The sequence below is a fragment of the Erythrolamprus reginae genome, chromosome 3 (assembly GCF_031021105.1).
Source record: "Erythrolamprus reginae isolate rEryReg1 chromosome 3, rEryReg1.hap1, whole genome shotgun sequence".
In the NCBI taxonomy this organism is placed as follows: Eukaryota; Metazoa; Chordata; class Lepidosauria; order Squamata; family Dipsadidae; genus Erythrolamprus; species Erythrolamprus reginae.
The window spans coordinates 175376842-175403169 of NC_091952.1; the positions used below are offsets into that span (position 1 = coordinate 175376842).

General features: G+C 47.9%; 5 protein-coding genes across 5 annotated transcripts; all 5 read right to left on the reverse strand.

Annotated features, from left to right (window-relative positions):
• Positions 1-3983: 3983 nt before the first annotated feature.
• On the reverse strand, positions 3984-7463 carry LOC139165450 (hemoglobin subunit alpha-A-like). The gene is made up of 3 exons (XM_070748624.1): positions 7459-7463; positions 4882-5260; positions 3984-4538 (listed from the first exon to the last, which is right to left on the reverse strand). Exons 1-3 carry the CDS (start codon positions 7461-7463, stop codon positions 4410-4412), a joined length of 513 nt encoding a protein of 170 aa, XP_070604725.1. The 3' UTR covers positions 3984-4409.
• A 969-nt stretch (positions 7464-8432) lies between these two features.
• Positions 8433-10422, reverse strand: LOC139164745 (hemoglobin subunit alpha-A-like). Its single transcript, XM_070747203.1, has 3 exons — positions 10057-10422; positions 9316-9520; positions 8433-8993 (listed from the first exon to the last, which is right to left on the reverse strand). Exons 1-3 carry the CDS (start codon positions 10149-10151, stop codon positions 8865-8867), a joined length of 429 nt encoding a protein of 142 aa, XP_070603304.1. The 5' UTR covers positions 10152-10422; the 3' UTR covers positions 8433-8864.
• A 3044-nt stretch (positions 10423-13466) lies between these two features.
• On the reverse strand, positions 13467-15368 carry LOC139164746 (hemoglobin subunit alpha-A). The gene is made up of 3 exons (XM_070747205.1): positions 15091-15368; positions 14344-14548; positions 13467-14027 (listed from the first exon to the last, which is right to left on the reverse strand). Exons 1-3 carry the CDS (start codon positions 15183-15185, stop codon positions 13899-13901), a joined length of 429 nt encoding a protein of 142 aa, XP_070603306.1. The 5' UTR covers positions 15186-15368; the 3' UTR covers positions 13467-13898.
• Positions 15369-18707: 3339 nt separating this feature from the next.
• Positions 18708-20821, reverse strand: LOC139165451 (hemoglobin subunit alpha-A-like). The gene is made up of 4 exons (XM_070748625.1): positions 20712-20821; positions 19925-20300; positions 19565-19588; positions 18708-19048 (listed from the first exon to the last, which is right to left on the reverse strand). Exons 1-4 carry the CDS (start codon positions 20819-20821, stop codon positions 18902-18904), a joined length of 657 nt encoding a protein of 218 aa, XP_070604726.1. The 3' UTR covers positions 18708-18901.
• Positions 20822-24404: 3583 nt separating this feature from the next.
• On the reverse strand, positions 24405-26117 carry LOC139164747 (hemoglobin subunit alpha-A-like). Its single transcript, XM_070747206.1, has 3 exons — positions 25982-26117; positions 25295-25499; positions 24405-24978 (listed from the first exon to the last, which is right to left on the reverse strand). Exons 1-3 carry the CDS (start codon positions 26074-26076, stop codon positions 24850-24852), a joined length of 429 nt encoding a protein of 142 aa, XP_070603307.1. The 5' UTR covers positions 26077-26117; the 3' UTR covers positions 24405-24849.
• Positions 26118-26328: the final 211 nt, after the last annotated feature.

Consider the following 26328-nt stretch of genomic DNA (forward strand, 5'->3'; position numbering starts at 1 on the left):
TTTTACTCTCTCTCCTTCCTCCTCTTTCCTTCCTCTTTCTGTACCGCCCCTTCTACTCTCTCTCCTTTCTCTCCTTTCTGTTTCCTCTTACACTTTCTCTGTTGTGAGCTGCCCCGGATCTCCAGGTGGCATACAAATCTAAATAATAATAATAATAATAATAATAATAATAATAATAATAACAACTACTACTACTACTACTACTACTACTACTACTACTACTACTACCATTTACCAGTGGCAAAGAACTGGTGGGATCATAAGCCCAAAAAAGTGGTCGAAAATGAGCAAGCAAAACTACTGTGGGACTTCCGACTTCAGACTGACCGAAATCTGAAGCATAACACACCAGACATTGTGATCGTGGACAAAAAGAAAGTATGGATCATCGACATCGCAATCCCAGGAGACAGCAGAATTGAGGAGAAGCAGCTAGAGAAATTAGTGAAATACGAAGATCTAAAAATCGAGCTGCAACGACTCTGGCATAAGCCAGTGAAAGTGGTCCCAGTGGTACTTGGCACACTGGGCGCAGTGCCAAAGGATCTCAGCGGACATTTGAAAACCATCGGAATGGACAAAATCTCCACCTATCAATTGCAAAAGGCCGCTTTACTGGGATCGGCAAACATAATTCGCCGCTACATCACGCAGTCCCAGGTGCTTGGGAAGCGCCCGACTGGTGATGAAATACGAAATCCAGCATAGTGATCTCGTTTGCTGTGTTATATTGACAATAATAATAATAATAATAATTATTATTATTATTATTATTATTATTATTATTGTTTTATTTTCAGCTGGTCAATAGGAGAGGCATTTCAAAGACTTCATAATTTGTAATACCTATCCGTTTGGTGCTAATGAGACTTGCCAGAAATAAATTTCATAGAGATGAGGGATAAGCATAGGAGAGTTTATCAGGACGAAATGGCAGAAATGGTTTTTGAAGGGGAAATCTTGTCTGATCTTTTTCTAGAAATAATAATAATAATAATAATTATTATTATTATTATTAATGTCAATACAACAACAACAAAACAACAACAACATAATAATAATAATAATTATTAATATCAATACATAATAATAATATTATTAATAATAATTTCCTCCTGATACTCTCCTATGCTTACCCCTCATCTCTATGAAATTTATTTCTGGCAAGTCTCATTAGCACCAAACGGATAGATATCACAAATTATGAAGTCTTTGAAATACCTCTCCTATTGGCCAGCTGAAAATAAAAGAAGTTCGTAGGTTTTTCATCTCTACAGTTTCCTGCTTTTCTGTTTGGACTAGGGGCAACCACTTCCCCTTTCCCCCTCCTCCAATTTCTCTTGTGAAACATAGCAACAATGCTTAGATTCATACACTGCTTCGTAGTGCGCTCTCTAAGCAGTTTAATCAGCATATTGTCCCCAACAATCTGGCTCCTCATTTTACCAACATTTGAAAGATGGAAGGCGGTCAATTTTGACCCAGTCAGGATCAAACTCCTGACAATGGGCAGAGTTAGCCTGCAGTACTGTACTTGCATTCAGATCACTGCACCACATCAACTCCTAAAATGACATAGTAGTTAAATTGCGGGAGGGAGATTAGTGAGTCCCAAGTTCACGTTTCCACACAGTCACAGAAACTCTGTGTAACTTTGGTCCACTCACTCCCTTTCGGCCGCTGTTATTTCCCAGCATCACTACTGTTGTGGTTAGCTCTGGTCCTGCTCCTGCCCCAAGGACTGTGGATGTGGGGGAGACATCCACATGCTGCAGGCCTGTTTTGCCCCCCCCCCTGGTGGAATCTGCTGATGAAGGCTCCTCTGACCAAGAAGACATGAGTGACAGGGAGGAGGAGAGTGGGGCAGACAGCTCAGAAGGTGATCAATTATCTAGCTCCTCCTTGGATTCAGAACAAGAGTTAATGATACAGCCAGGCATGAGGAGAGCGATGCATAGGCAACAACAACTGAGAGATTATTATCAAAGAAAATGAGGCCACCTGTGGTTGGGTGGGGCTGTGGTAATTAGTGAGGCTGCTATAAATAGCAGCCTGTGGGTTTGGCCATTGTGGAGGATTATCTGATCCTTGTGTTTCCTGACTGCTTTACTGATTTTGACTTTTTGTGTGCTGATCCCCCCCCCCCCCCCGCTTTGAAACTAAACCAGAGCAAAGTGTGTGTCACTTTGTGAAAGAAGAAAGACTGTGAATTGCCTCACAGCTGCAAGCTAAGTATCACAGAACTGATAAGGGACTTGTACAAATTACCAGTTTGTTTGGAGATGAGTGCTCTTTGCTATACCAAAAAAGGGCTTGGTTAAAGTGAATTTTCATTATAAAGAACATTGTTTTGAATTTTCAAACGTGTCTGAAATTTGTACCTGTGAATTTTTGGGAGGATTCTACCAGAGAGCCCGACAGAACAACTACGGTGAGATAAAATGAATGGAAATCCCTGTGTAAACAATTCCTGGAGGAACGGTGAGATATAAATCAAACAGACTTTTAATTAAAGAAATCATATTCAGGAATGTCTATATATTGCTAGCACTCCACCTTTTATTTCCACTTAGTAATCTATCCCATTCTAGAATGCACCGTCTAATACCAGGTTCTCCCAGCTGATCCACAAAAGTTTTTGTTACTATACCACCTTCATTCTAGGCGTACTGTTATGAAATGGACACAAAGACTATTAACTGCCACATCTTATTCAAAATTTCTTTTTTTTTGAATGTCTAAGTTGGAACATCAGTTGCATGTTCCAAATAATTAGAATTCACCAACAAGTAGGGTGATTATCCCACCTGGGAGGTCTTTTAGCATAAGCCCTATTTAGAGGGATGCCTGTTATTTAAAATCAAAGTGCAAAAACATAATGGTTAAAAGTTCCTACAGTCCTCTGCTTAAGAGGATTTGCCCTAGGATATTCTGTAAAGTGCTGTTAAAAAGTAATGTGTTTGAGGTGAGCACACTGTTGTTAGACTAGGCTGATCAAAAAGTACATTTTGATAATTTGCTATTACCCTCAATAGGTTGATGGGAAGTTATACAGGAATTTAGACATCATCATATCATGTTGTGTGTAAACCAGATTATGACATGTTTTCTTTTAGTATATTGCCATTATTTGGCTCCAACTATTTACTTTGATTAGCCTGATTATTTATTGATTGATTGGATTGATATGCCGCTCCTCTCCCAGGATTTATGCAAACCCAAGCATTGCTTTTTTGGCTTCATTTGCCTAAGCTTTTCCCAAATTCTCTAAGAAATTACCATGCACATTCCCAAACAAAGGGTATGTACAGGGTATGACCAGATTACCTCCAGAACCGCCTACTACCGCACGAATCCCAGCGGCCGATAAGGTCCCACAGAGTTGGCCTTCTCTGGGTCCCGTCGACTAAACAATGTCGTTTGGCGGGCCCCAGGGGAAGAACCTTCTCTGTGGCGGCCCCGGCCCTCTGGAACCAACTCCCCCCAGAGATTAGAACTGCCCCCACCCTCCCTGTCTTTTGTAAACTACTCAAGACTCATTTACACTGCCAGGCATGGGGGAGTTGAGATAGCCCTTCCCCCTAGGCCATTACAAGTTATGCATGGTATGTCTGTGTGTATATTTGGTTTTATAATAGGGGTTTTTAGTTGTTTTTACTATTGGATTGTACATGTTGCTTTTATTATTGTTGTTGGCCTCCCCGAGTCTACGGAGAGGGGCGGCATACAAATCCAATAAATTATTATTATTATTATTTATTAATTATTATTAAACCACTTCGTTCCTATGTGACACATTTTTTTCCTGCAATTGCTGTCCTGAAAAAGCAGCAATGACCCACTCCTACACACTGCCTCCCCCCCATCAATAGGAGAGATGTTTTCCGCCCAATTCAGAAGCACACACACAACAAGGCAGCATAACAAATTGGGAAATTAGACAAGACAACGAAAATGGTTATTGCATCTCATTTCCTGTGCTTTTTTTTTTTTAATTAACTGGTTGTCACAATGAAGATTCAACAAGGGAGAGAAAGCAATGGAAACAATAGTTTGCACAACAGCAGTAGTAGAACCAGGCTCTGAAATTAATGGTGCCACGGGTGATGGCATTAGGGTGCTTGAAAAAAATCATCATCATCATCCACACCTTCTTTAGATCTTCAGTTGCTCAGTCCCACTGCAGAGAGCTCAGACCTTTTGGCTCCGTCGATTCAGCTCACACAGCAACCTAGCAATTCAGGCTCCCAGAAGAGTAGGGGAGTTCCACAAGTGAACCCCACAGGGCAGAAGACAGGCAGGCGAGAGGTGTCGACATGGTGGTCCAGGAAAGTAGGAGAGGCGATACCGGAGAGGAAGAGAGGGTCATTATTTCCGAGCACAGGCAGGACGCGCGCAAGGCTCCTTTCCTAGCGGTACTTGGATTTCAGCACCTCGGACACTAGGTCCAGGAACTTGTCGAGGGACAAAATCGCTTCGGGTTTGAGGGGCCCACCGTTGTGAGCGGCGATGGTGACCTCTAGGCAGTGGCCCAGCAGCTGCGGACGGGAGAGAGGGCGCCCTTAAAGAGAGGCAGAGTCCCGCCCACCAGGAGAGGCGCTTTTCAAGGATTTCCCCCATCCACCCACCAAATCTGCAGGGGTAGGCAAAGTTGTCTCTTCTATGACATATGGACCTCAACTCCCAGAGATGGGAGCCTGGCTCTGGAGATGGCATGACTGGCTCAGGAATTCTGGGAGTCGAAGTCCACAAGCCCTATAATAGCCAACTTTTTCCTTCCCCCTGCACCAAAGGATATAAAGGCGAAAGCAGGGGGGGGGGGAGCCGCGTGTGCCCTTCTCCTACCCCGATCCTGCCTTGGGTAGGAAAGGAGACGCTCACCTTAAAGTTGACGGGATCCAAGCGCAGTTTATGGGCGTGGAGGTCGTTGAGCTTGGAGAGGGCCCCCGGCACGTCGTCCAGGTTATTGACGGCTTCGGTGAGGGCGTCGATCACTTTCTTGCCGTGGGACTTGAGGTCGCTGGAGCCAGGGCTCAAGTTGAAGTGGGGGAAGTAGGTCTTGGTGGCCGGGTAAACGAGGACCAACCTGCGATGTGGGTGGTGGGATAGGAAGGAAAGGGAGAGTGAATGGGAGCCCCCGGGGAGGCAGCAACAGTAGCAGCAACGTCGCCGAGGCCAGGGGTAGGCAAAGTTGGCTCTTCTACGACATGTGGACTTCAGCTCCCAGAATTCCGGAGCTAGCAAGATTGGCTCAGGAATTCTGGGAATTGAAGTTCACAAGTCATAGAAGACGCAAATATTTGCCTATCCCTTGCCAAGGCAATAATAGCAATCGCATTTAGATTTATATACTTGTTCCCAGTGTTTCCCAGCCCTCTCTAAGTCAGCGTAATGCCTCCACCCAACAACCGGAATTCTCATTTCACCGCCCTCGGACGGATGGAAGACTGAGTCCACCTTGAGCCCTCCTTAGATTCGAACTGCCCAACCGCGGGCAGCCGGCGATCGGCAGAAAATAGATTGCGAGTCCCGCTCAAGGCACCGCAACCCTCCTCGCGGGGGGGGGGGGGGGGAGTAAAGGCTCCGGAGGGGGATCCCAGCCTCTCGCTTGGTCGTCGTCCCCGCGCGCCTTTGTCCTCAGCCATCATCCCACTGGGCATGGTGTGGGTTCCCCCACCCCAACGGACACGTCAGGAGAGATCAGGAAAGCCTCGTCGGATGGGGAGTAGCTGGAGGATGGGGACGAGAGTTGAGGAAATTAGGGGTGGGAGACGAAGAGAAGACCAGGTTTTGAAGGAGCCCCTTTGTCTCTTGTCGAAGAGAGGGAGGGTCGGAGTGAGTTCAGGTCGTGACTGGTTTCCTAATATGAATTCACTGCTTCTTTGGACCCTATGACTATCATGGGTTGTACCTCATGATTCCTTACAACTGTACCTTTTCCTTTATGTACAATGACAGCATATGCACCAAAGACAAATTCCTTCTGTGTTCAATCACACTTGGCCAATAAAGAATCCAATCCTATCCTATCCCATCCTATCCTATTGTATTCCATTCCATTCATTATTCTATTGTATTCCATTCCATTCATTATTCTATTCCATTCTGTTCTGTTCTATTCTATTCTATTCCACTTCATTCCATTGTAGTTTTGGGGGTATGGATGAAGATATAATTTGGAGACAAGTCATCCTATTTTATCCCCTACTTCCATCTCCACGTATTCTACAATCAGCATTTGAAGAGCTGGAATTATTGAGGTGTTGCCCATTGAGTAAATGGGTCTTTCTACTAGTGATGAGTGGGGGTGAAAATCCCCAGCTCGAGCTTTTTTTTTCCAAAGTAGGGAATCCCTACTCACCCTCTCTCGCTGAACTGGGGGGGGGGGGGCTTTGCTCATTGGGGGTGATGAAGATGCCCAATTCAAGCAGCAGCCGAGAGATGGTGAGAGGCTCCTCCTCTTATCTACACAAAGCAGCTGCAAGGACATAGAGGCCCTTTGGCAGTGGCTCTGGGTGGGGCAGCTGAGCCTGATAAGCAGCACAGCAGCCTTGAAGTCCTTTCCTAAACTCCAAACGCAGAATGAATGGATGCCACCAGCTGGACCTGCCTATAGCATGGAAACCAGCATAGAATAGAATAGAATTGAATTCTAGATGGGAGAGGAAGACAAGAGCAGGTTTGACAGAGCCCCTTTGTCTCTTATCAAAGAGAAGGATGGTCCGAGTGAGTTCAGATCCTGACTGGTTTTGTGGTGGTTGGCTCTGGCCCAGCTCCTGCCCCAAGGAATGTGGAGGTGGATGCAGGGGAAACATCAACATGTCATAGGCCTGTTTTATTGCTGACAAACTCAGGTAGTGCAGTTTCTTCTGACGAAGAAGAAGGTGGGGGTGACTTGGAAGAGGGGGGCTTGGCACACAGCCCAGGAAGCCAATCTCTATTATCTTCGGTCCATTCGGATGAGGAAGTGTTAGACCCACGCAGGTGCAGAATTATGCATCGAGGAGACCAATTGAAGAAATATTACAGGAGATAAGAAAGGCCACCTGGAAGATGATCTGATCGCAATTCCTCAGGACCGTGCCTTGCTGTTTCAGGACTTTGTTGATTTTTCAAGACTTGTCAAAGCAGAGCAAAGTGTGTGTGTTTCACTTCGTGGAGGAAGGAGGGCTGTGACGTTTCTTCACAGCTGCTAGCTAAGTACTTAAGGACTGTTTAAGGGGCTTGTACAGCTTATAAGGTTATTTTGGGAAGAGTGCTCTTTGCAATACAAAAAAGGGTGCTTTGTTTCTTTTGAATTTTGTGATAAAGAACATCGTTTTTGAACTTTCAAGTGCCTGTGTGTCTGAAATTTGTACCCTTGAATTTTCCGGAGACTCATACCATAGAGTCCAGCAGAACAGTTTCCTAATATGATTTCACTGCTTATTTGGACGTTATGTCTATCATGGGTTGTACGTCATGACTCTTGACAACTGTACCTTTTCCTTTATGTACATCGAGAGCATACGCACCAAAGACAAATTCTTTGTGTGTCCAATCACAGGGCCAATAAAGAATTCTACCCTACCCTACCCTACCCTGCCTGCCCTGCCCTGCCCTGCCCATTCCTATCCTATCCTATTCCATTCCATTCAATATTCTATTCTATTCCATTCCACTCCATTCCAGTTGTAGTTTTGGGGGCATGGACGAAGGTCTAATTTGGAGAGAAGTCACCCTATTTTGTCCCCTACCTCAATCTCCAATTATTCTAAAAGCAGCCATTGCAGAGCTGGAATAATGGACGTGTTGTCCATTGAGTAAATGGGTCTTTCTACTATTGATGAGTGGGGGTGAAAATCCCCTCCTGGAGCTCTTTTTTTCTTTTTTCAAAGTAGGAAATCCCGATTTACCCCTTCTCCCTGAACTGGGGGGGGGGGGGGGGGGCTTTGCTCATTGGGGTGATGAAGATGGCTAATTCAAGGAACAGCCGAGATCTGGACTGCTGATATGTTGGCAACTACCAAAAAACAGTAAAAAAAAACAAACCCTATCTCTTTCTTGCCATCCAGGAAGCATTTGGATTTTTGCAGCCATGCCTACTTTTACAAAAGCAGCTGTCTCCCATTTCTTCCAAATACAGTAAATGTCATGCAAACCCAAGCATTGCTTTTTTGGCTGAATTTGCTTAAAGCTGTCCCAAATTCTCTAAGAAGTTGCCATGCACATTTCAAAACAGAGGGCAGACATTTGAGCCGCTACGTGCGTATGTGACAAGTTTTTTCTTGCAATTGCTGTCCTGAAAAAGCAGCAACGGCCCCACTCCTACAAACTGCCCATGACCATCGAGGTGACAAATGTTTTCAGCCCAATTCAGAAGTACACGCAGTGCCCAGAAAGCAGCACAACAACTTGAAACATTAGACAGACGGCGAAAAAGGCAATTGCGCTTGTTTTCCTGTGCTTTTTTATTAACTGGTTGTCATAGTGAAGATTCAACAAGGGAGAGAAAGCAATGGAAACAGGAGTTTGCACAACAGCAGTAATAGAAGCAGCTCAGAAATTAATGGTGCCAAGGACGATGGCATTAGGGTGGTTGAAAAAATGATAATAATAACCCACACCTTCTTTAGATCTTCAGTTGCTCAGTCCCACTGCAGAGAGCTCAGACCTTTTGGCTCGGTCGATTCAGCTCACAGGGCAACCTAGCAATTTAGGCTGCGAGGAGAAGTGCAGAGTAGGGGAGTTCCACAAGTGAACCCCACCGGGCAGAAGACGAGAGGTGTCGACAAAGGTGATCCAGGAAAGCGGGAGAGGAGATACCAGAGAGGAAGAGAGGGAGATTATTTCCGAGCACAGGCAGGACGGGCAACGCTCCTCTCTTAGCGGTACTGAGACGCCAGCACCGTGGCGATTTGGCAGAAGAACTTGTCGACGGACAAAAGCACGTCGGGTTTGAGGGGCCCACCGTTGTGAGCGGCGATGGTGACCTCCAGGCAGTGGCCCAGCAGCTGAGGAAGGGAGATGAGGCGCCGTTAAAGAGAGGCAGAACGCAGCCCGCCCAGAGAGGCGCCTTGCAAGGGTTTCCCCATCCACCCAGCAAAGTTGGCTCTTCTATCACATGTGGACTTCAACTCCCAGAATTCCTGAGATGGCAAGTTTGGCTCAGGAATTCTGGGAGTTGAAGTCCACAAGTCGAAGTCCTAGAAGAGCCCACTTTTGCCTACCCCTCCACCAAAGGATATAAAGGCGAAAGCAGGCGGAGAGGCGTGTGTGCGTGCGCCCTCATTCTCTGGCCCCGATCCTGCCTTGGGTAGGAAAGGAGACGCTCACCTTAAAGTTGACGGGATCCACGCGCAGTTTATGGGCGTGGACGTCGCTGAGGTGAGAGAAGGCCCCCGGCACGTCGTCCAGGTTGTTGACGGCTTCGGTGAGGGCGTCGATTACTTTTTTGCCGTGGGCCTTGATGTCGCTGGAGCCGGGGCTCAAGTCGAAGTGGTGGAAGTAAGTCTTGGCGGCCGGGTAAGCGGCGAACAACCTGCGAGGTGGGTGGTGGGATAGGAAGGAAAGGGACAGTGACTAGGAGCCCCCGGGGAGGCAGCAACAGTAGCAGCAACATCGCCGAGGCCAGGGGTAGGCAAAGTTGGCTCTTCTACGACATGTGGACTTCAACTCCCAAAATTCCGGAGCTAGCAATATTAGCTCAAGAATTCTGGGAGTTGAAGTTCACAAGTCATAGAGGACGCAAGTATTTGCCTACCCCTGGCCCAGGCAATAATAGCAATGGCACATACCGCTTCCCAGTGCTTCCCAGCCCCCACTAGACGGTTTACAGAGAGTCAGCGTATTGTCCCCCCACCCAACCACCGGGGTCCTCATTTTACCGACTTCGGAAGGATGGAACTTGAGCCCTCCTCAGATTCGAACTGCGAAACCTCCGGCCACAGGCGATCGGCAGAAAGTTGCTTGCGGGTGCTGCGCGCTAACCGCTGCGCCCCTGAGGCGAGACTCGCGCAAGCGAGAGGGAAGGAAGGAGGGAAGGAGGGAGGGAGGGAAGGAGGGAGGGGGGGTTACCTAATAAGGCTCTCGGCCCCGTAGAGTTCGGCATTCTTGCTGACGGGGCCCCAGGCAGCCCGCACTCTGGCCTTATCTTCCTCGGTCAGCACCATCTTGACAGGTAGGTGGCCCTCGACGGCCCGGGCTGCCCTTTATATCAGGACCGGAGGGGGAGAGCACGCCTTCTTCCCCCTCCCGCCCAAGGCACCACACCCCTCCTCGCGGGGTGGGGAAGTAAAGGCTCCGGAGGGGAATCCCAGCCTCTCGCTTGGTCTTCTCTCCCCCCCCCCCCGCGTCTTTGCCCTCAGCCATCATCCCACTGAGAATGGTGTGGGTGTTTTTCTCTCAACGGCAACCCCCCCCCAATATCTACCCTGAGGTGTCTCCCCCCCACCGACACGTCAGGAGAGATCAGGAAAACCACGTCGGAGACCTTTCATGGGGAGTAGCCAGAGGACAGGGAGAGGAGTTGGGAAAATTCCGGATAGGATGGGAAGACAGGAGTAGGTTTTGACGGAGTCCCTTTGTCTCTTATCAAAGAGACGGTCGGTCGGAATGAGTTCAGATCGTGACTGGTTTCCTAATATGATTTCACTGCTTATTTGGCATTATGTCTATCATGGTTTGTACCTCTTGATTCTTGACAACAACTGTACCTTTTCTTTTATGTAAACTGAGAGCATATGCACCAAAGACAAATTCCTCGTGTTTCCAATCACACTTGGCCAATAAAGAATTCGATCCTATCCTATCCTATTGTATTCCATTCCATTCAATATTCTTTTTTTAAAAAAAACTATTGCAAAGACAGACAAAACATACATTACATGTAACATTTAGTGGAGCAACAATCGCTCCTCTCAAAGTAGAAGTCATATTTATATTTATAATAAGGAAAAAAATAAAAAAATAAACTAACTTTATCATTATTTATACAATACTTGGATATATCAATTGTTCCGTTCCGTTCCATTCTATATTCTATCTTATCCTATCTCTTCCCATCCCATTGTATTCCATTCAATATTCTCTTCTCTTCTCTCCTCGTCTCCTCTCCTCTCCTCTCCCCTCCCCTCCCCTCCTCTCCTCTCCCCTCCCCTCCCATTCCACTCCACTCCATTCCATTCCATTCCACTCCATTCCATTGTAGTTTTGGGAGTATGGATGAAGGTCTAGTTTGGAGACAAGTCATCCTAGTTTCTCCCCTACCTCCATCTCCAAGTATTGTACAAGCAGCTATTGCAAAGCTGGAATTATTGACACGTTGTCTTTTGAGTAAATGGGTCTTTCTACTATTGACGAGTAGGGGTGAAAATCCCCTCCTGGAGCTTCCCCCCCCCCAAAGTAGGGAATCCCGATTTACCCCCTCTCCCTCAACTGGGGGGGGGGGGCCTTTGCTCACTGGGGGTGATGAAGATGCCCATTTCAAGCAGCAGCTGAGAGATGGGGAAAGGCTCCTCCCCTTATCTACACAAAACAGCTGCAAGGACATAGCGGCCCTTAGGCGGTGGCTCTGGGTGGGGCAGCTGAGCCCGATAAGCAGCACAGCAGCCTGGAGCTTTTTTTTTTCTTTTTCAAAGTAGGGAATCCCTACTCACCCCCTCTCCCTCAACTGGCGGTGGGGGGGGGGGCTTTGCTCATAGGGGTGATGAAGATGGCTAATTCAAGGAACAGCCGAGATCTGGACTGCTGATATGTTGGCAACTACCAAATCACAGTAAAAAAAACCAAACCCTATCTCTTTCTTGCCATCCAGGAGGCATTTGGATTTTTGCAGCCATGCCTACTTTTACAAAATCAGCTGTCTCCCATTTCTTCCAAATACAGTAAATGTCATGCAAACCCAAGCATTGCTTTTTTGGCTGAATTTGCTTAAAGCTGTCCCAAATTCTCTAAGAAGTTTCCATGCACATTTCCAAACAGAGGGCAGACATTTGAGGGCAGCTGTGCCCGATAAGCAGCACAGCAGCCTTGAAGCCTCTTCCTAAATTCCACAGGCAGAATGAATGGATCCCACCAGCTGGACCTGCCTATAGCATGGAAACCAGCATTGGAGAGAATAGAATAGAATAGAATAGAATATTGAATGTAATGTAATGTAATGTAATGGAATGGAATGGAATAGAATATAATTTTTATTGGCCAACTGATTGGACACACAAGGAATTTGTCTCAGTGCATATGCTCTCAGTGTAGATAAAAGAAAAGGATATATTTGTCAAGAATCATGTGGTACAACACTCAATTGTTGTCATAGGGGTCAAATAAGCAATGAAGAAACAGTCAGTATTAATAAAAAATCTTAAGGACACAAGGAATATGTTACAGTCATACAGTCCTAAGTGGGAGGGAAAGGATGGTAGGAATGATGAGAAAAAAATAGTAAAAATAGAAGTGCAGACTTAGTAAGTTTGACTTTGTTGAGGGAATTATTTGTTTAGTAGAGTGATGGCGTTGGGTGGGGGAAGCTGTTCTTGTGTCTAGTTGTCTTGGTGTGCAGTGCTCTGTAGAGACGCTTTGAGAGTAGGAGTTGAAACAGTTTGTGTCCAGGGTGCGAGGGGTCAGTAAATATTTTCACCGCCCTCTTTTTGACTCGTGCAGTGTACAGGTCCTCAATGGAAGGCAGGTTGGCAGCAACTGTTTTTTCTGCCTCGTAGGCTGTACTAAACAACTCACCCCAAATAGAAAGGGGTACCCGGTTTCACTGAATACAGTGCCCCCATTCAGCAAGTTACAAACAACATAACACCGAGCACAAAACAGCTCCATTATGGTTTTGCCTGAATGAAACCATGACGAGTGGGTTGGGGTACACATTGAAATAAGTGTCTTTATCATTAGGAAAGCGATGTCCCTCAATGTCAGGTCCTTTTGGGGATGGGAAGGGGCTACCTTATCTGATGGGGTGAACCTAGGAGGAAAACAAATGCTCACTTGTGGTGGAAACAGAAACTTGAGCTACCAGATCTGGACTGCTGAGATGCTGGCAACTACCAAATCACAGTAAAGGAAACCTATTTCTTTCTTGCCATTTAGGAGACATTTGGATTTTTGTAGCCTAGCCTGCTTTGCAAATGCAGCCATGCCCCCTTTCTTCCAAATACTGTACAGTAATTTGCCTTGAATGTTATACAAACCCAAGCATTGCTTTTTTGGCTGAATTTGCTTAAAGCTGTCCCAAATTCTCTAAGAAGTTGCCATGCACATTTCCAAACAGAGGGCAGACATTTGAGCCGCTACGTGCGTATGTGACAAGCTTTTTCTTGCAATTGCTGTCCTGAAAAAGCAGCAACGGCCCCACTCCTACAAACTGCCCATGACCATCGAGGTGACAAATGTTTTCAGCCCAATTCAGAAGTACACGCAGTGCCCAGAAAGCAGCACAACAACTTGAAACATTAGACAGACGGCGAAAAAGGCAATTGCGCTTGTTTTCCTGTGCTTTTTTATTAACTGGTTGTCATAGTGAAGATTCAACAAGGGAGAGAAAGCAATGGAAACGGGAGTTTGCACAACAGCAGTAATAGAAGCAGCTCAGAAATTAATGGTGCCAAGGACGATGGCATTAGGGTGGTTGACAAAATGATAATAATAACCCACACCTTCTTTAGATCTTCAGTTGCTCAGTCCCACTGCAGAGAGCTCAGACCTTTTGGTTCGGTCGATTCAGCTCACAGGGCAACCTAGCAATTTAGGCTGCGAGGAGAAGTGCAGAGTAGGGGAGTTCCACAAGTGAACCCCACCGGGCAGAAGACGAGAGGTGTCGACAAAGGTGATCCAGGAAAGCGGGAGAGGAGATACCAGAGAGGAAGAGAGGGAGATTATTTCCGAGCACAGGCAGGACGGGCAACGCTCCTCTCTTAGCGGTACTGAGACGCCAGCACCTTGGCGATTTGGCAGAAGAACTTGTCGACGGCCAAAAGCACCTCGGGTTTGAGGGGCCCACCGTTGTGAGCGGCGATGGTGACCTCCAGGCAGTGGCCCAGCAGCTGAGGAAGGGAGATGAGGCGCCGTTAAAGAGAGGCAGCACGCAGCCCGCCCAGAGAGGCGCCTTGCAAGGGTTTCCCCATCCACCCAGCAAAGTTGGCTCTTCTATCACATGTGGACTTCAACTCCCAGAATTCCTGAGATGGCAAGTTTGGCTCAGGAATTCTGGGAGTTGAAGTCCACAAGTCCTAGAAGAGCCCACTTTTGCCTACCCCTCCACCAAAGGATATAAAGGCGAAAGCAGGCGGAGAGGCGTGTGTGCGTGCGCCCTCATTCTCTGGCCCCGATCCTGCCTTGGGTAGGAAAGGAGACGCTCACCTTAAAGTTGACGGGATCCACGCGCAGTTTATGGGCGTGGACGTCGCTGAGGTGAGAGAAGGCCCCCGGCACGTCGTCCAGGTTGTTGACGGCTTCGGTGAGGGCGTCGATTACTTTTTTGCCGTGGGCCTTGATGTCGCTGGAGCCGGGGCTCAAGTCGAAGTGGTGGAAGTAAGTCTTGGCGGCCGGGTAAGCGGCGAACAACCTGCGAGGTGGGTGGTGGGATAGGAAGGAAAGGGAGAGTGAATAGGAGCCCCCGGGGAGGCAGCAACAGTAGCAGCAACATCGCCGAGGCCAGGGGTAGGCAAAGTTGGCTCTTCTACGACATGTGGACTTCAACTCCCAAAATTCCGGAGCTAGCAATATTAGCTCAAGAATTCTGGGAGTTGAAGTTCACAAGTCATAGAGGACGCAAGTATTTGCCTACCCCTGGCCCAGGCAATAATAGCAATAGCATATACCGCTTCCCAGTGCTTCCCAGCCCCCACTAGGCGGTTTACAGAAAGTCAGCGTATTGTCCCCACCCAACCACCGGGGTCCTCATTTTACCGACTTCGGAAGGATGGAAGGCTGAGTCCAACTTGAGCCCTCCTCAGATTCGAACTGCGAAACCTCCGGCCACCGGCGATCGGCAGAAAGTTGCTTGCGGGTGCTGCGCGCTAACCGCTGCGCCCCTGAGGCGAGACTCGCGCAAGCGAGAGGGAAGGAAGGAGGGAAGGAGGGAGGGAAGGAGGGAGGGGGGGTTACCTAATAAGGCTCTCGGCCCCGTAGAGTTCGGCATTCTTGCTGACGGGGCCCCAGGCAGCCCGCACTCTGGCCTTGTCTTCCTCGGTCAGCACCATTTTGACAGGTAGGTGGCCCTCGACGGCCCGGGCTGCCCTTTATATCAGGACCGGAGGGGGAGAGCACGCCTTCTTCCCCCTCCCGCCCAAGGCACCACACCCCTCCTCGCGGGGTGGGGAAGTAAAGGCTCCGGAGGGGAATCCCAGCCTCTCGCTTGGTCTTCTCTCTCCCCCCCCCTCCCCGCGTCTTTGCCCTCAGCCATCATCCCACTGAGAATGGTGTGGGTGTTTTTCTCTCAACGGCAACCCCCCCCAATATCTACCCTGAAGTGTCTCCCCCCCACCGACACGTCAGGAGAGATCAGGAAAACCACGTCGGAGACCTTTCATGGGGAGTAGCCAGAGGACAGGGAGAGGAGTTGGGAAAATTCCGGATAGGATGGGAAGACAGGAGTAGGTTTTGACGGAGTCCCTTTGTCTCTTATCAAAGAGACGGTCGGTCGGAATGAGTTCAGATCGTGACTGGTTTCCTAATATGATTTCACTGCTTATTTGGGCATTATGTCTATCATGGGTTGTACCTCTTGATTCTTGACAACAACTGTACCTTTTCTTTTATGTAAACTGAGAGCATATGCACCAAAGACAAATTCCTCGTGTGTCCAATCATACTTGGCCAATAAAGAATTCGATCCTATCCTATCCTATTGTATTCCATTCCATTCAATATTCTTTTTTTAAAAAAATATTTTTTTATTAAATTGCAAAGACAGACAAAACATACATTACATGTAACATTTAGTGGAGCAACAATCGCTCCTCTCAAAGTAGAAGTTATTTTTATATTTATAATAAGGAAAAAAATTAAAAAATAAACTAACTTTATCATTATTTATAAAATACTTGGATATATCAATTGTTCTGTTCCGTTCCATTCTATATTCTATCCTGTCCTATCTTATCCCTTCCCATTGTATTCCATTCCATTCAATATTCTCTTCTCTCCTCGTCTCCCCTCCCCTCCCCTCCCATTCCATTCCATTCCATTCCATTCCATTCCATTCCATTCCATTGTAGTTTTGGGGGTATGGATGAAGGTCTTATTTGGAGACAAGTCATCCTATTTTCTCCCCTACCTCCATCTCCAAGTATTGTACAAGCAGCTATTGCAAAGCTGGAATTATTGACACGTTGTCTTTTGAGTAAATGGGTCTTTCTACTATTGACGAGTGGGGGTGAAAATCCTCTCCTGGAGCTTTCCCCCCCCAAAAGTAGGGAATCCCGATTCACCCCCTCTCCCTCAACTGGGGGGAGGGGGCTTTGCTCACTGGGGGTGATGAAGATGCCCATTTCAAGCAGCAGCTGAGAGATGGGGACAGGCTCCTCCTCTTATCTACACAAAGCAGCTGCAAGGACATAGATGCCCTTAGGCGGTGGCTCTGGGTGGGGCAGCTGAGCCTGATAAGCAGCACAGCAGCCTTGAAGCCTCTTCCTAAATTCCACAGGCAGAATGAATGGATGCCACCAGCTGGACCTGCCTATAGCATGGAAACCAGCATTGGAGAGAATAGAATAGAATATTGAATGGAATGGAATGGAATAGAATGGAATGGAATGGAATAGAATAGAATTTTTATTGGCCAACTGATTGGACACACAAGGAATTTGTCTCAGTGCATATGCTCTCAGTGTAGATAAAAGAAAAGGATATATTTGTCAAGAATCATGTGGTACAACACTCAATTATTGTCATAGGGGCCAAATAAGCAATGAAGAAACAGTCAGTATTAATAAAAAATCTTAAGGACACAAGGAATATGTTACAGTCATACAGTCCTAAGTGGGAGGGAAAGGATGATAGGAATGATGAGAAAAAAATAGTAAAAATAGAAGTGCAGACTTAGTACGTTTGACTTTGTTGAGGGAATTATTTGTTTAGTAGAGTGATGGCTTTGGGGGGGGGGAGGAAACTTTTCTTGTGTTTAGTTGTCTTGGTGTGCAGTGCTCTGTAGAGACGCTTTGAGAGTAGGAGCTGAAACAGTTTGTGTCCAGGATGCGAGGGGTCAGTAAATATTTTCACCGCCCTCTTTTTGACTCGTGCAGTGTGCCGGTCCTCAATGGAAGGCAGGTTGGCAGCAACTGTTTATTCTGCCTCGTAGGCTGTACTAAACAACTCACCCCAAATAGAAAGGGGTACTCGGTTTCACTGAATACAGTGCCCCCATTCAGCAAGTTACAAACAACTTAACACCGAGCACAAAACAGCTCCATTATGGTTTTGCATGAATGAAACCATGACGAGTGGGTTGGGGTATACATTGAAATAAGTTTCTTTATCAATAGTTAAGTGATGCCTCTCACTGTGAGGTCCTTTTGGGGATGGGGAGTGTTGTGATGCAGCCTGAGGCTGCTCAGGGACCAGCTGTGTCTCTGCTGGCTCCATGCCCAGAGGAGGATGACAGCGCAGAGGAGGGGGCTGAACAGTCGGACGGGGGAGAGGAGAGTCAGGAATGGGATGAAGGAGAACAGCATGAGAACCCCGGGGGGGGGGGGGGGGCTCTCCCCAGCCAGTAGCTTGGAGTCATTAGGTGATGACGCACAAGCTGTCATTGACATGAGACAGCTATGTTCAGAGCAACAAAAGGAGCAGTTAAAGAAATATTTTCACCATTGAATTAGAAACAGCTGGGTTTGGGTGTGGTCCTCATCAGCAGGGTTTAAAAGGCAGGCAAGGCCTTGAAGCCATGTGGAGTGTTATCATTTGGAGTTGCGGTGACCTGTTTTGATTCTCAGCGTCTCTGATCTTGGCTTGTGGCCTCGCAGTGTGGAAGACTCGTGGGAGGTGTCTGTTTGCTAGAATCTTGCAGCAAGAATCTGGTATTGCTTCATGGACTATTCCCTTCCTGTATATATTTGTAGTTCCAGCGTTTTTCCTGTTTGTAAGGACATTTTCTGTTACCTGTGTTTTCCTTGAATTATATAAACTGCCTTTGCCTTTTACCAGCGTGTCTGGCTTCTCTTTTGGGGTTGGTATTGGCTTCTGGAGTGACCCAGACAGAACAGGGAGGGGCTACCTTATCTAATGGGGTGAACCTAGGAGGAAAACAAATGCTCACTTGTGGTGGAAACAGAAACTTGAGCTACCAGATCTGGACTGCTGAGATGCTGGCAACTACCAATTAACAGTAAAGGAAACCTATTTCTTTCTTGCCATTCAGGAGACATTTGCAAAGGAGGCAGCCAAGCCTCCTTTGCAAATGCAGCCATGCCCCGTTTCTTCCAAATACTGTACAGTAATTTGCCTTGAATGTTATGCAAACCCAACCATTGCTTTTTCGGCTGAATTTCCTAAGCGTTTCCCAAATTCTCTAAGAAGTTGCCATGCACGTTCCTAAACAAAGGGCATATATTTGAGCGGCTTCGTTCGTATGTGATACATTTTTTCCTGCAATTGCTTCTCCCGAAAAAGCAGCAATGGCCCCAATCCTACAAACTGCCCACCAGCAAAAAGCAGCAATGGCCCCAATCCTACAAACTGCCCACCAGCATCGAGGTGACAAATGTTTTCTGCCCATGTACTTGTACACGCAGTGCCCAGAAAGCAGCAGAACAACTTGAAACATTAGACAGACACCGAAAAAGGCTATTGCACTTGTTTTCCTGTGCTTTTTTTTAATTAATTGGTTGTCATAATGAAGATTCAACAAGGCGAGGCCGGAGAGGAAGAGAGGGCCATTATTTCCGAGCACAGGCAGGACGCGCGCAAGGCTCCTTTCCTAGCGGTACTGGGAGGACAGCACCTTGGACACTACTTCCAGGAACTTGTCGAAGGACAAAATCACTTCGGCTTTGAGGGGCCCACCGTTGTGAGCGGCGATGGTGACCTCTAGGCCAGTGTTTTTCAACCAGTGTGCCGCGGCACACTAGTGTGCCGTGAGACATGGTCAGGTGTGCCGCGAAGCTCAGAGAGAGAAAGAAAGGGAGAGAGAGAGAGAAAGAGAGAAAGAAAGCAAGAGAAAGAAAGCAAGAGAGAGAAAGAGTGAGCGAGTGAGAAAGAGAACGAGAGAAAGCAAGAGAGAGAGAAAGAAAGAGAACAAGAAAAAGCAAGAGAGAAAGAGAGAGAGCAAGAGAGAGAGAAAGCAACAGAAAGAGAAAGAGAGGGAGGGAAGGAGAGAGAGAGAAAGACATAGAGGGAGGTAGGAAGGGAGAGAGAGAGAGAGCAAAAAAGAGAGGGAGGAAGGAAGAGAAAGAAAGAGGGATGGAGAGAGAGAGAAAGAAAGATGGAGAAAGAGGGAGAGAGAAATAGAGCAAAAGGGAGGAAGAGAGAGAGAGAATTTTTTGTCCAAACTTTTTTTAGCAGCCCCCCCCCCCCGCTCAATGTGCCCCAGGGTTTCATAAATGTAAAAAATGTGCCGCGGCTCAAGAAAGGTTGCAAATCACTGCTCTAGGCAGTGGCCCAGCAGCTGTAGACGAGAGAGGGGGCGCCGTTAAAGAAAGGCAGAGCGCAGCCCGCCCGGAGAGGCGCTTTTCAAGGATTTCCCCCATCCACCCATCAAATTTGCAGGCGTAGGCAAAGTTGCCTCTTCTATGACATATGGACCTCAACTCCCAGAATTCCTCAGATAGCATGATTGGCTCAGGAATTCTGGGAGTTGAAATCCACAAGTCCGAGAAGGGACAACTTTTGCCTACCCCGTGCACCAAAGGATATAAAGGCGAAAGCAGGCGGGGAGGCGTGTGTGCGTCCGCCCTCCTTCTCCAGCCCCGATATTGCCTTGGGGATGAAAGGGCGCGCTCACCTTAAAGTTGACGGGATCCACGCGCAGTTTATGGGCGGGGAGGTCGCTGAGCTTGGAGAAGGCCCCCGGCAGGTCGTCCAGGTTGTTGACGGCTTCGGTGAGCGCGTCGATCACTTTCTTGCCGTGGGACTTGAGGTCGCTGGAGCCGGGGCTCAAGTCGAAGTGGTGGAAGTAGGTCTTGGTGGCCGGGTAAACGAGGACCAACCTGTAGGGAGGGTGGTGGGATAGGAAGGAAAGGGAGAGTGAATAGGAGCCCCCGGGGAGGCAGCAACAGCAGCAACGTCGCCGTGGCCAGTGGTAGGCAAAGTTGGCTCTTCTATAACATGTAGACTTCAACTCCCAGAATTCCTGAGCTAGAACGATTGGCTCAGGAATTCTGGGAGTTGAAGTTCACAAACCATAGAAGACACAAGTCATTGCCTACCCCTGGCCCAGGCAATAATAGCAATACGTAGCATTTACATTTATATACCGCTTCCCAGTGATTCCCAGCCCTCTCTACAGAGAGTCAGTGTGTTGCCTCCACCCAACCACCGGGGTCCTCATTTTACCGACCCTGGAAGGATGGAAGGTTGAGTCAATCTTGAGCCCTCCTCAGAACCAGCAAACCTCCGGCAGCCGGCGATGGGCAGAAAGTAGCTTGCGAGGGCTGCGCGCTAATCGCTGCGCCCCCGAGGCAAGACCCGCGCAAGCCAGAGGGAGTGTGGGAGGGTGGGTTTTTTTAAATTTTTAAATTTATTTATTAGATTTGTATGCCGCCCCTCTCCGAAGACTCGGGGCGGCTCACAACAATAACAGTTTCCTAGTAAGCGTCTCGGCCCCGTAGAGTTCGGCATTCTTGCTGACGGGCCCCCAGGCAGCCCGCACCCTGGCTTTGTCTTCGTCAGTCAGCACCATCTTGGCAGGTTGGTGGCCCTCGACGGCCCGGGCTGCCCTTTGTATCAGGGTCTGGGGGCACGCCTTCTTCCCCCTCCCGCCCAAGGCACCACACCCCTCCTCGCGGGGTGGGGAAGTAAAGGCTCCGGAGGGGGGTCCCAGCCTCTCGCTTGGTCTTCTCTCCCCCCCCCACCCCACGCGCGTCTTTGTCCTTAGCCATCATCCCACTGAGAATGGTGTGTGTGTCCCCCCCCCCCCCCCACACACACACGTCAGGAGAGATCAGGAAAGCCACGTCGGAGACCTTTCATGGGGTGTTGCCAGAGGACAGGGAGAGGAGCTGGGAAAATTCCGAATGGGATGGGAAGACAGGAGGAGGTTTTGACGGAGTCCCTTTGTCTCTTATCAAAGAGACGGTCGGTCTGAATGAGTTCAGATCGATTGGTTTCCTAATATGATTTCACTGCTTATTTGGGCATTATGTCTATCATGGGTTGTACCTCTTGATTCTTGACAACAACTGTACCTTTTCTTTTATGTAAACTGAGAGCATATGCACCAAAGACAAATTCCTCGTGTGTCCAATCACACTTGGCCAATAAAGAGTCGGAGACCTGTGATGGGGAATAGCTGGAGCACGGGGAGGGGAGCTGGGGAAATTAGGGGTGGGAGACGAAGACAAGAGCAGGTTTTGAAGGAGCCCCTTTGTTTCTCGTGGAAGAGAGGGACGGTCGGAGTGAGTTCAGATCGTAACTGCTTTCTTAATATGATTTCATTGCTTATTTGGACGTTATGTCTATCATGGGTTGTACCTGATGATTCTTGAAACTATACCTTTTTATGTACACAAATTCTTTGTGTGTCCAATCACACTGCCAATAAAGAATTCTCTCCTCTCCTATCATATTGTATTTCGTTTCATTCAGTACTCTACTCTACTCTAGATTCTATTCTGTTTCATTCCATTCCATTCTATTCTAGATTCTATTCTATTCCATTCCATTCCACTCAATATTCTATTCCATTCCATTCCATTCTAGTTTTGGGGGTATGGATGAAGGTCTAATTTCGGGACAAGTCATCCTATTTTCTCCCCTACCTCCATCTCCAAGTATTGTACAAGCAGCCATTGCAGAGCTGGAGTTATTGACACGTTGTCTATTGAGTAAATGGGTCTTTCTACTATTGACGAGTGGGGGTGAAAATCCCCTCCTGGAGCTTTTTTTTTTTCCAAAGTAGGGAATCCCGATTCACCCCCTCTCCCTCAACTGGGGGGAGGGGGCTTTGCTCACTGGGGGTGATGAAGATGCCCATTTCAAGCAGCAGCTGAGAGATGCGGAGAGGCTCCTCCTTTTATCTACACAAAGCAGCTGCAAGGACATAGATGCCCTTAGGCGGTGGCTCTGGGTGGGGCAGCTGAGCCCGATAAGCAGCACAGCAGCCTTGAAGCCTCTTCCTAAATTTCACAGGCAGAATGAATGGATGGATGCCACCAGCTGGACCTGCCTATAGCATGGAAACCAGCATTGGAGAGAATAGAATAGGACAGGATAGAATTCTTTATTGGCCAAGTGTGATTGGATACACAAAGAGTTTGTCTTGGTGCATATCCCCATGTCCAGTCAACCAAGCAGTGGAAGTGATGTGCCGGTGTCTGGAGGCTGTTTGGACCGGGAGTCACTGCTCACAGTCACTCATGCCCTCATCACCTCGAGGTTTGACTACTGTAACACTCTCTACATGGAGCTACCTTTGAAGAGTGTTTGGAAACTTCAGATCGTGCAGAATGCAGCTGCGAGAGCAATCATGGGCTTTCCTAGGTATGCCCATGTTACTCCAACACTCCGCAGTCTGCATTGGTTGCCGATCTGTTTCCGGTCACAATTCAAAGTGTTGGTTATGACCTATAAAGCCCTTCATGGCACCCGACCAGGATATCTGCGAGACCGCCTTCTGCCGCACAAATCCCAGCAGCCGGTTAGGTCCCACAGAGTTGGCCTTCTCCGGGTCCCATCGACTAAACAGTGTCGGCTGGCGAGACCCAGGGGAAGAGCCTTCTCTGTGGCAGCCCCGACCTTCTGGAACCAGCTCCCCCAGAGATTAGGACTGCCCCCACCCTCTTTGCCTTTAGTAAAATTCTTAAAACCCACCTCTGCCATCAGGCATGGGGGAACTGAGACGTCTCCCCCTTGGCTATGTAGTTTTATGTATGATACTTTGGGTGTATGTTTTTTATATACTGGAGTTTTTAGGCTTTTTAATGTAAAATTGTTATTTTAGATTTTAATATTAGATTTGTTAATATACCTTGTTCTTATGATTGCTGTGAGCCGCCCCGAGTCTGCGGAGAGGGGCGGCATACAAATCTAATAAATAAATAAATAAATAAATAAATAAATAAATAAATAAATAAATAAATAAATAAATAAATAAATAAATAAATAAATAAATAAATAAATAAATAAATAAATAAATAAATAAATAAATAAATAAATAAATAAATAAATATGCTCTCAGCGTACATAAAAGAAAAAGATACATTTGTCAAGAATCATGTGGTACAACACCTAATGATTGTCATAAGTCATACAGTCCTATGTGGGAGGAAAAGGATGATAGGAATGATGACAAAAAACTAGTAGAAATAGACGTGCAGACTTAATAAGTTTAGTGATGGCATTTGGGAAAAACTGTTCTTGTGTCTAGTTGTCTTGGTGTGCAGTGCTCTGTAGGGAGGTTTTGAGGGCAGGAGTTGAAACTGTTTGTGTCCAGGATGCGAGGGGTCATTTTCACCACCATCTTTTTGACTCGTGCAGTGTACAGGTCCTCAATGGAAGGCAGGTTGGCAGTAATTGTTTTTTCTGCCTTGTAGGCTGTACTAAACAAATCAGCCCAAATAGAAAGGGGTACCCGGTTTCATTGAATACAGTTCCCCTATTCAGCAAGTTACAAACAACATAACACCGAGCACAAAACAGCTCCATTATGGTTTTGCATGAATGAAACCATGACGAGTAGGTTTGAAATAAGTTTCAATAGGTAAGTGATGCCCCTCAATGTCAGGTCCTTTTGGGGAGGGGCTACCTTATCTGATGGGGTGAACCTAGGAGGAAAAGAAATGCTCGCTTGTGGTGGAAACAGAAACTTGAGCTACCACATCTGGACTGCTGAGATGCTGGCAACTACCAAATCACAGTAAAGGAAACCTATCTCTTTCTTGCCATCCAGGAGTCATTTGGATTATTGTAGCCAAGCCTACTTTTGCAAATGCAGCCCTACCCCATTTCTTCCAAATACAGTAACTTGCCTTGAATGTTATGTAAACCCAAGCATTGTTTTTTGGGATGAATTTGCTTAAGCTTTTCCCAAACTTTCTAAGATGTTGCCGTGCACATTCCCAAACAAAGGGCAGACATTTGTGCCACTTCCTTCATATGTGACACGTTTTTTCTTGCAATTGCTGTCCTGAAAATGCAGCAATGGCCCCACTCCAACAAACTGCCCACCAGCATAGAGGTGACAAATGTTTTCTGCCCATGTACTTGTACACGCAGTGCCCAGAAAGCAGCAGAACAACTTGAAACATTAGACAGACACCGAAAAAGGCTATTGCACTTGTTTTCCTGTGCTTTTTTTTATTAATTGGTTGTCATAATGAAGATCCAACAAGGGAGAGAAAGCAATGGAAACGAGAGTTTGCACAACAGCAGTAATACTGTAGAACCAGTTCAGAAATTAATGGTGCCAAGGGTGATGGCATTAGGGTGGTTGAAAAAAAATACCACCCACACCTTCTTTAGATCTTCAGTTGCTCAGTCCCACTGCAGAGAGCTCAGACCTTTTGGCTCGGTCGATTTAGCTCACAGGGCAACCTAGCAATTTAGGCTGCGAGGAGAAGTGCAGAGTAGGGGAGTTCCACAAGTGAACCCCACCGGGCAGAAGACGAGAGGTGTCGACAAAGGTGATCCAGGAAAGCGGGAGAGGAGATACCAGAGAGGAAGAGAGGGAGATTATTTCCGAGCACAGGCAGGACGGGCAACGCTCCTTTCCTAGCGGTACTGGGACACCAGCACCTTGGCCACTTGGGCCAGGAACTTGTCGAGGGCCAAAATCACGTCGGGTTTGAGGGGCCCACCGTTGTGAGCGGCGATGGTGACCTCCAGGCAGTGGCCCAGCAGCTGTGGGCGAGAGAGGAGGCGCCGTTAAAGAGAGGCAGAGCGCAGCCCGCTCGGAGAGATGGTTTTCAAGGATTTCCCCATTCACCCACCAAAGTGGGCTATTCTATGACACGTGAACTTCAACTCCCAGAATTCCTGAGATGGCATGAGTGGCTCAGGAATTCTGGGAGTTGAAGTCCACAAGTCCTAAAAGAGCCCACTTTTGCGTACCCCTCCACCAAAGGATGTAAAGTGGAAAGCGGGCGGGGAGGCGTGTGTGAGGGGGCCCTCATTCTCTGGCCCCGATCCTGCCTTGGGTAGGAAAGGGCGCGCTCACCTTAAAGTTGACTGGATCCACGCGCAGTTTATGGGCATGGATGTCGCTGAGGTGAGAGAAGGCCCCCGGCACGTCGTCCAGGTTGTTGACGGCTTCGGTGAGCGCGTCGATCACTTTCTTGCCGTGGGACTTGAGGTCGCTGGAGCCAGGGCTCAAGTCGAAGTGGTGGAAGTAGGTCTTGGCGGCCGGGTAAGCGATGAACAGCCTGCAGGGAGGGGTGGGTGGGATGGGAATGACGCAAGTCCTTGCCTACCCCTGGCCCAGGCAATCATAGAAATAGCATTTAGATTTATATACTGCTTCCCAGTAATTCACAGCCCTCTCTAAGCGGTTTACACAGAGTCTGCGTATTGCCCCCACCCAGGGGTAGGCAAAGTTGTCTCTTGTATTACTTGTGGACTTCAGTTCCCTGAATTACTGAGCCAGTCATGCTAAGTCAGGTATTCTGGGACTTGAAGCCCACTTATCATAGAAGAGTCAACTTTGCCTACCCTTTGCAGGCCCCACCCAACAAACGAAGTCCTCGTTTTACCGACCTCGTAAGGATGGAAGGCTGAGTCCGCCTTGAGCCCTCCTGAGAGTCGAACTGCCAAACCGTCGGCAGCCGGCGATCACCAAAAAGTCGCTTGCGAAGGCGAGGCGAGACCAGTGCAAGCGAGAGGGAGGGAGGGAGGGAGAGAGGGTTACCTAGAAAGGGTCTCGGCCCCGTAGATTTCGGCATTTTTGTTCACGACGACCCAGGCAGCCCGCACCCTGGCCTTGTCTTCATCGGTCAGCACCATCTCGGCAGGTAGGTGGTCCTCGACGGCCCGGGCTGCCTTTTATAGCAGCGCCGGGGGTGGGGCACACATTGTTCTCCCTCCCGCCCAAGGCACCACACCCCTCCTCGCGGGGTGGGGAAGTAAAGGCTCCGGAGGGGGATCCCAGCCTTTCGCTTGGTCTTCGCTCCCCCCTCCCCGCGTCTCCCCCCTCCCCCACTGACACGTCAGGAGAGATCAGGAAAGCCTGGTCGGAGACCTGTGATGGGGAGTAGC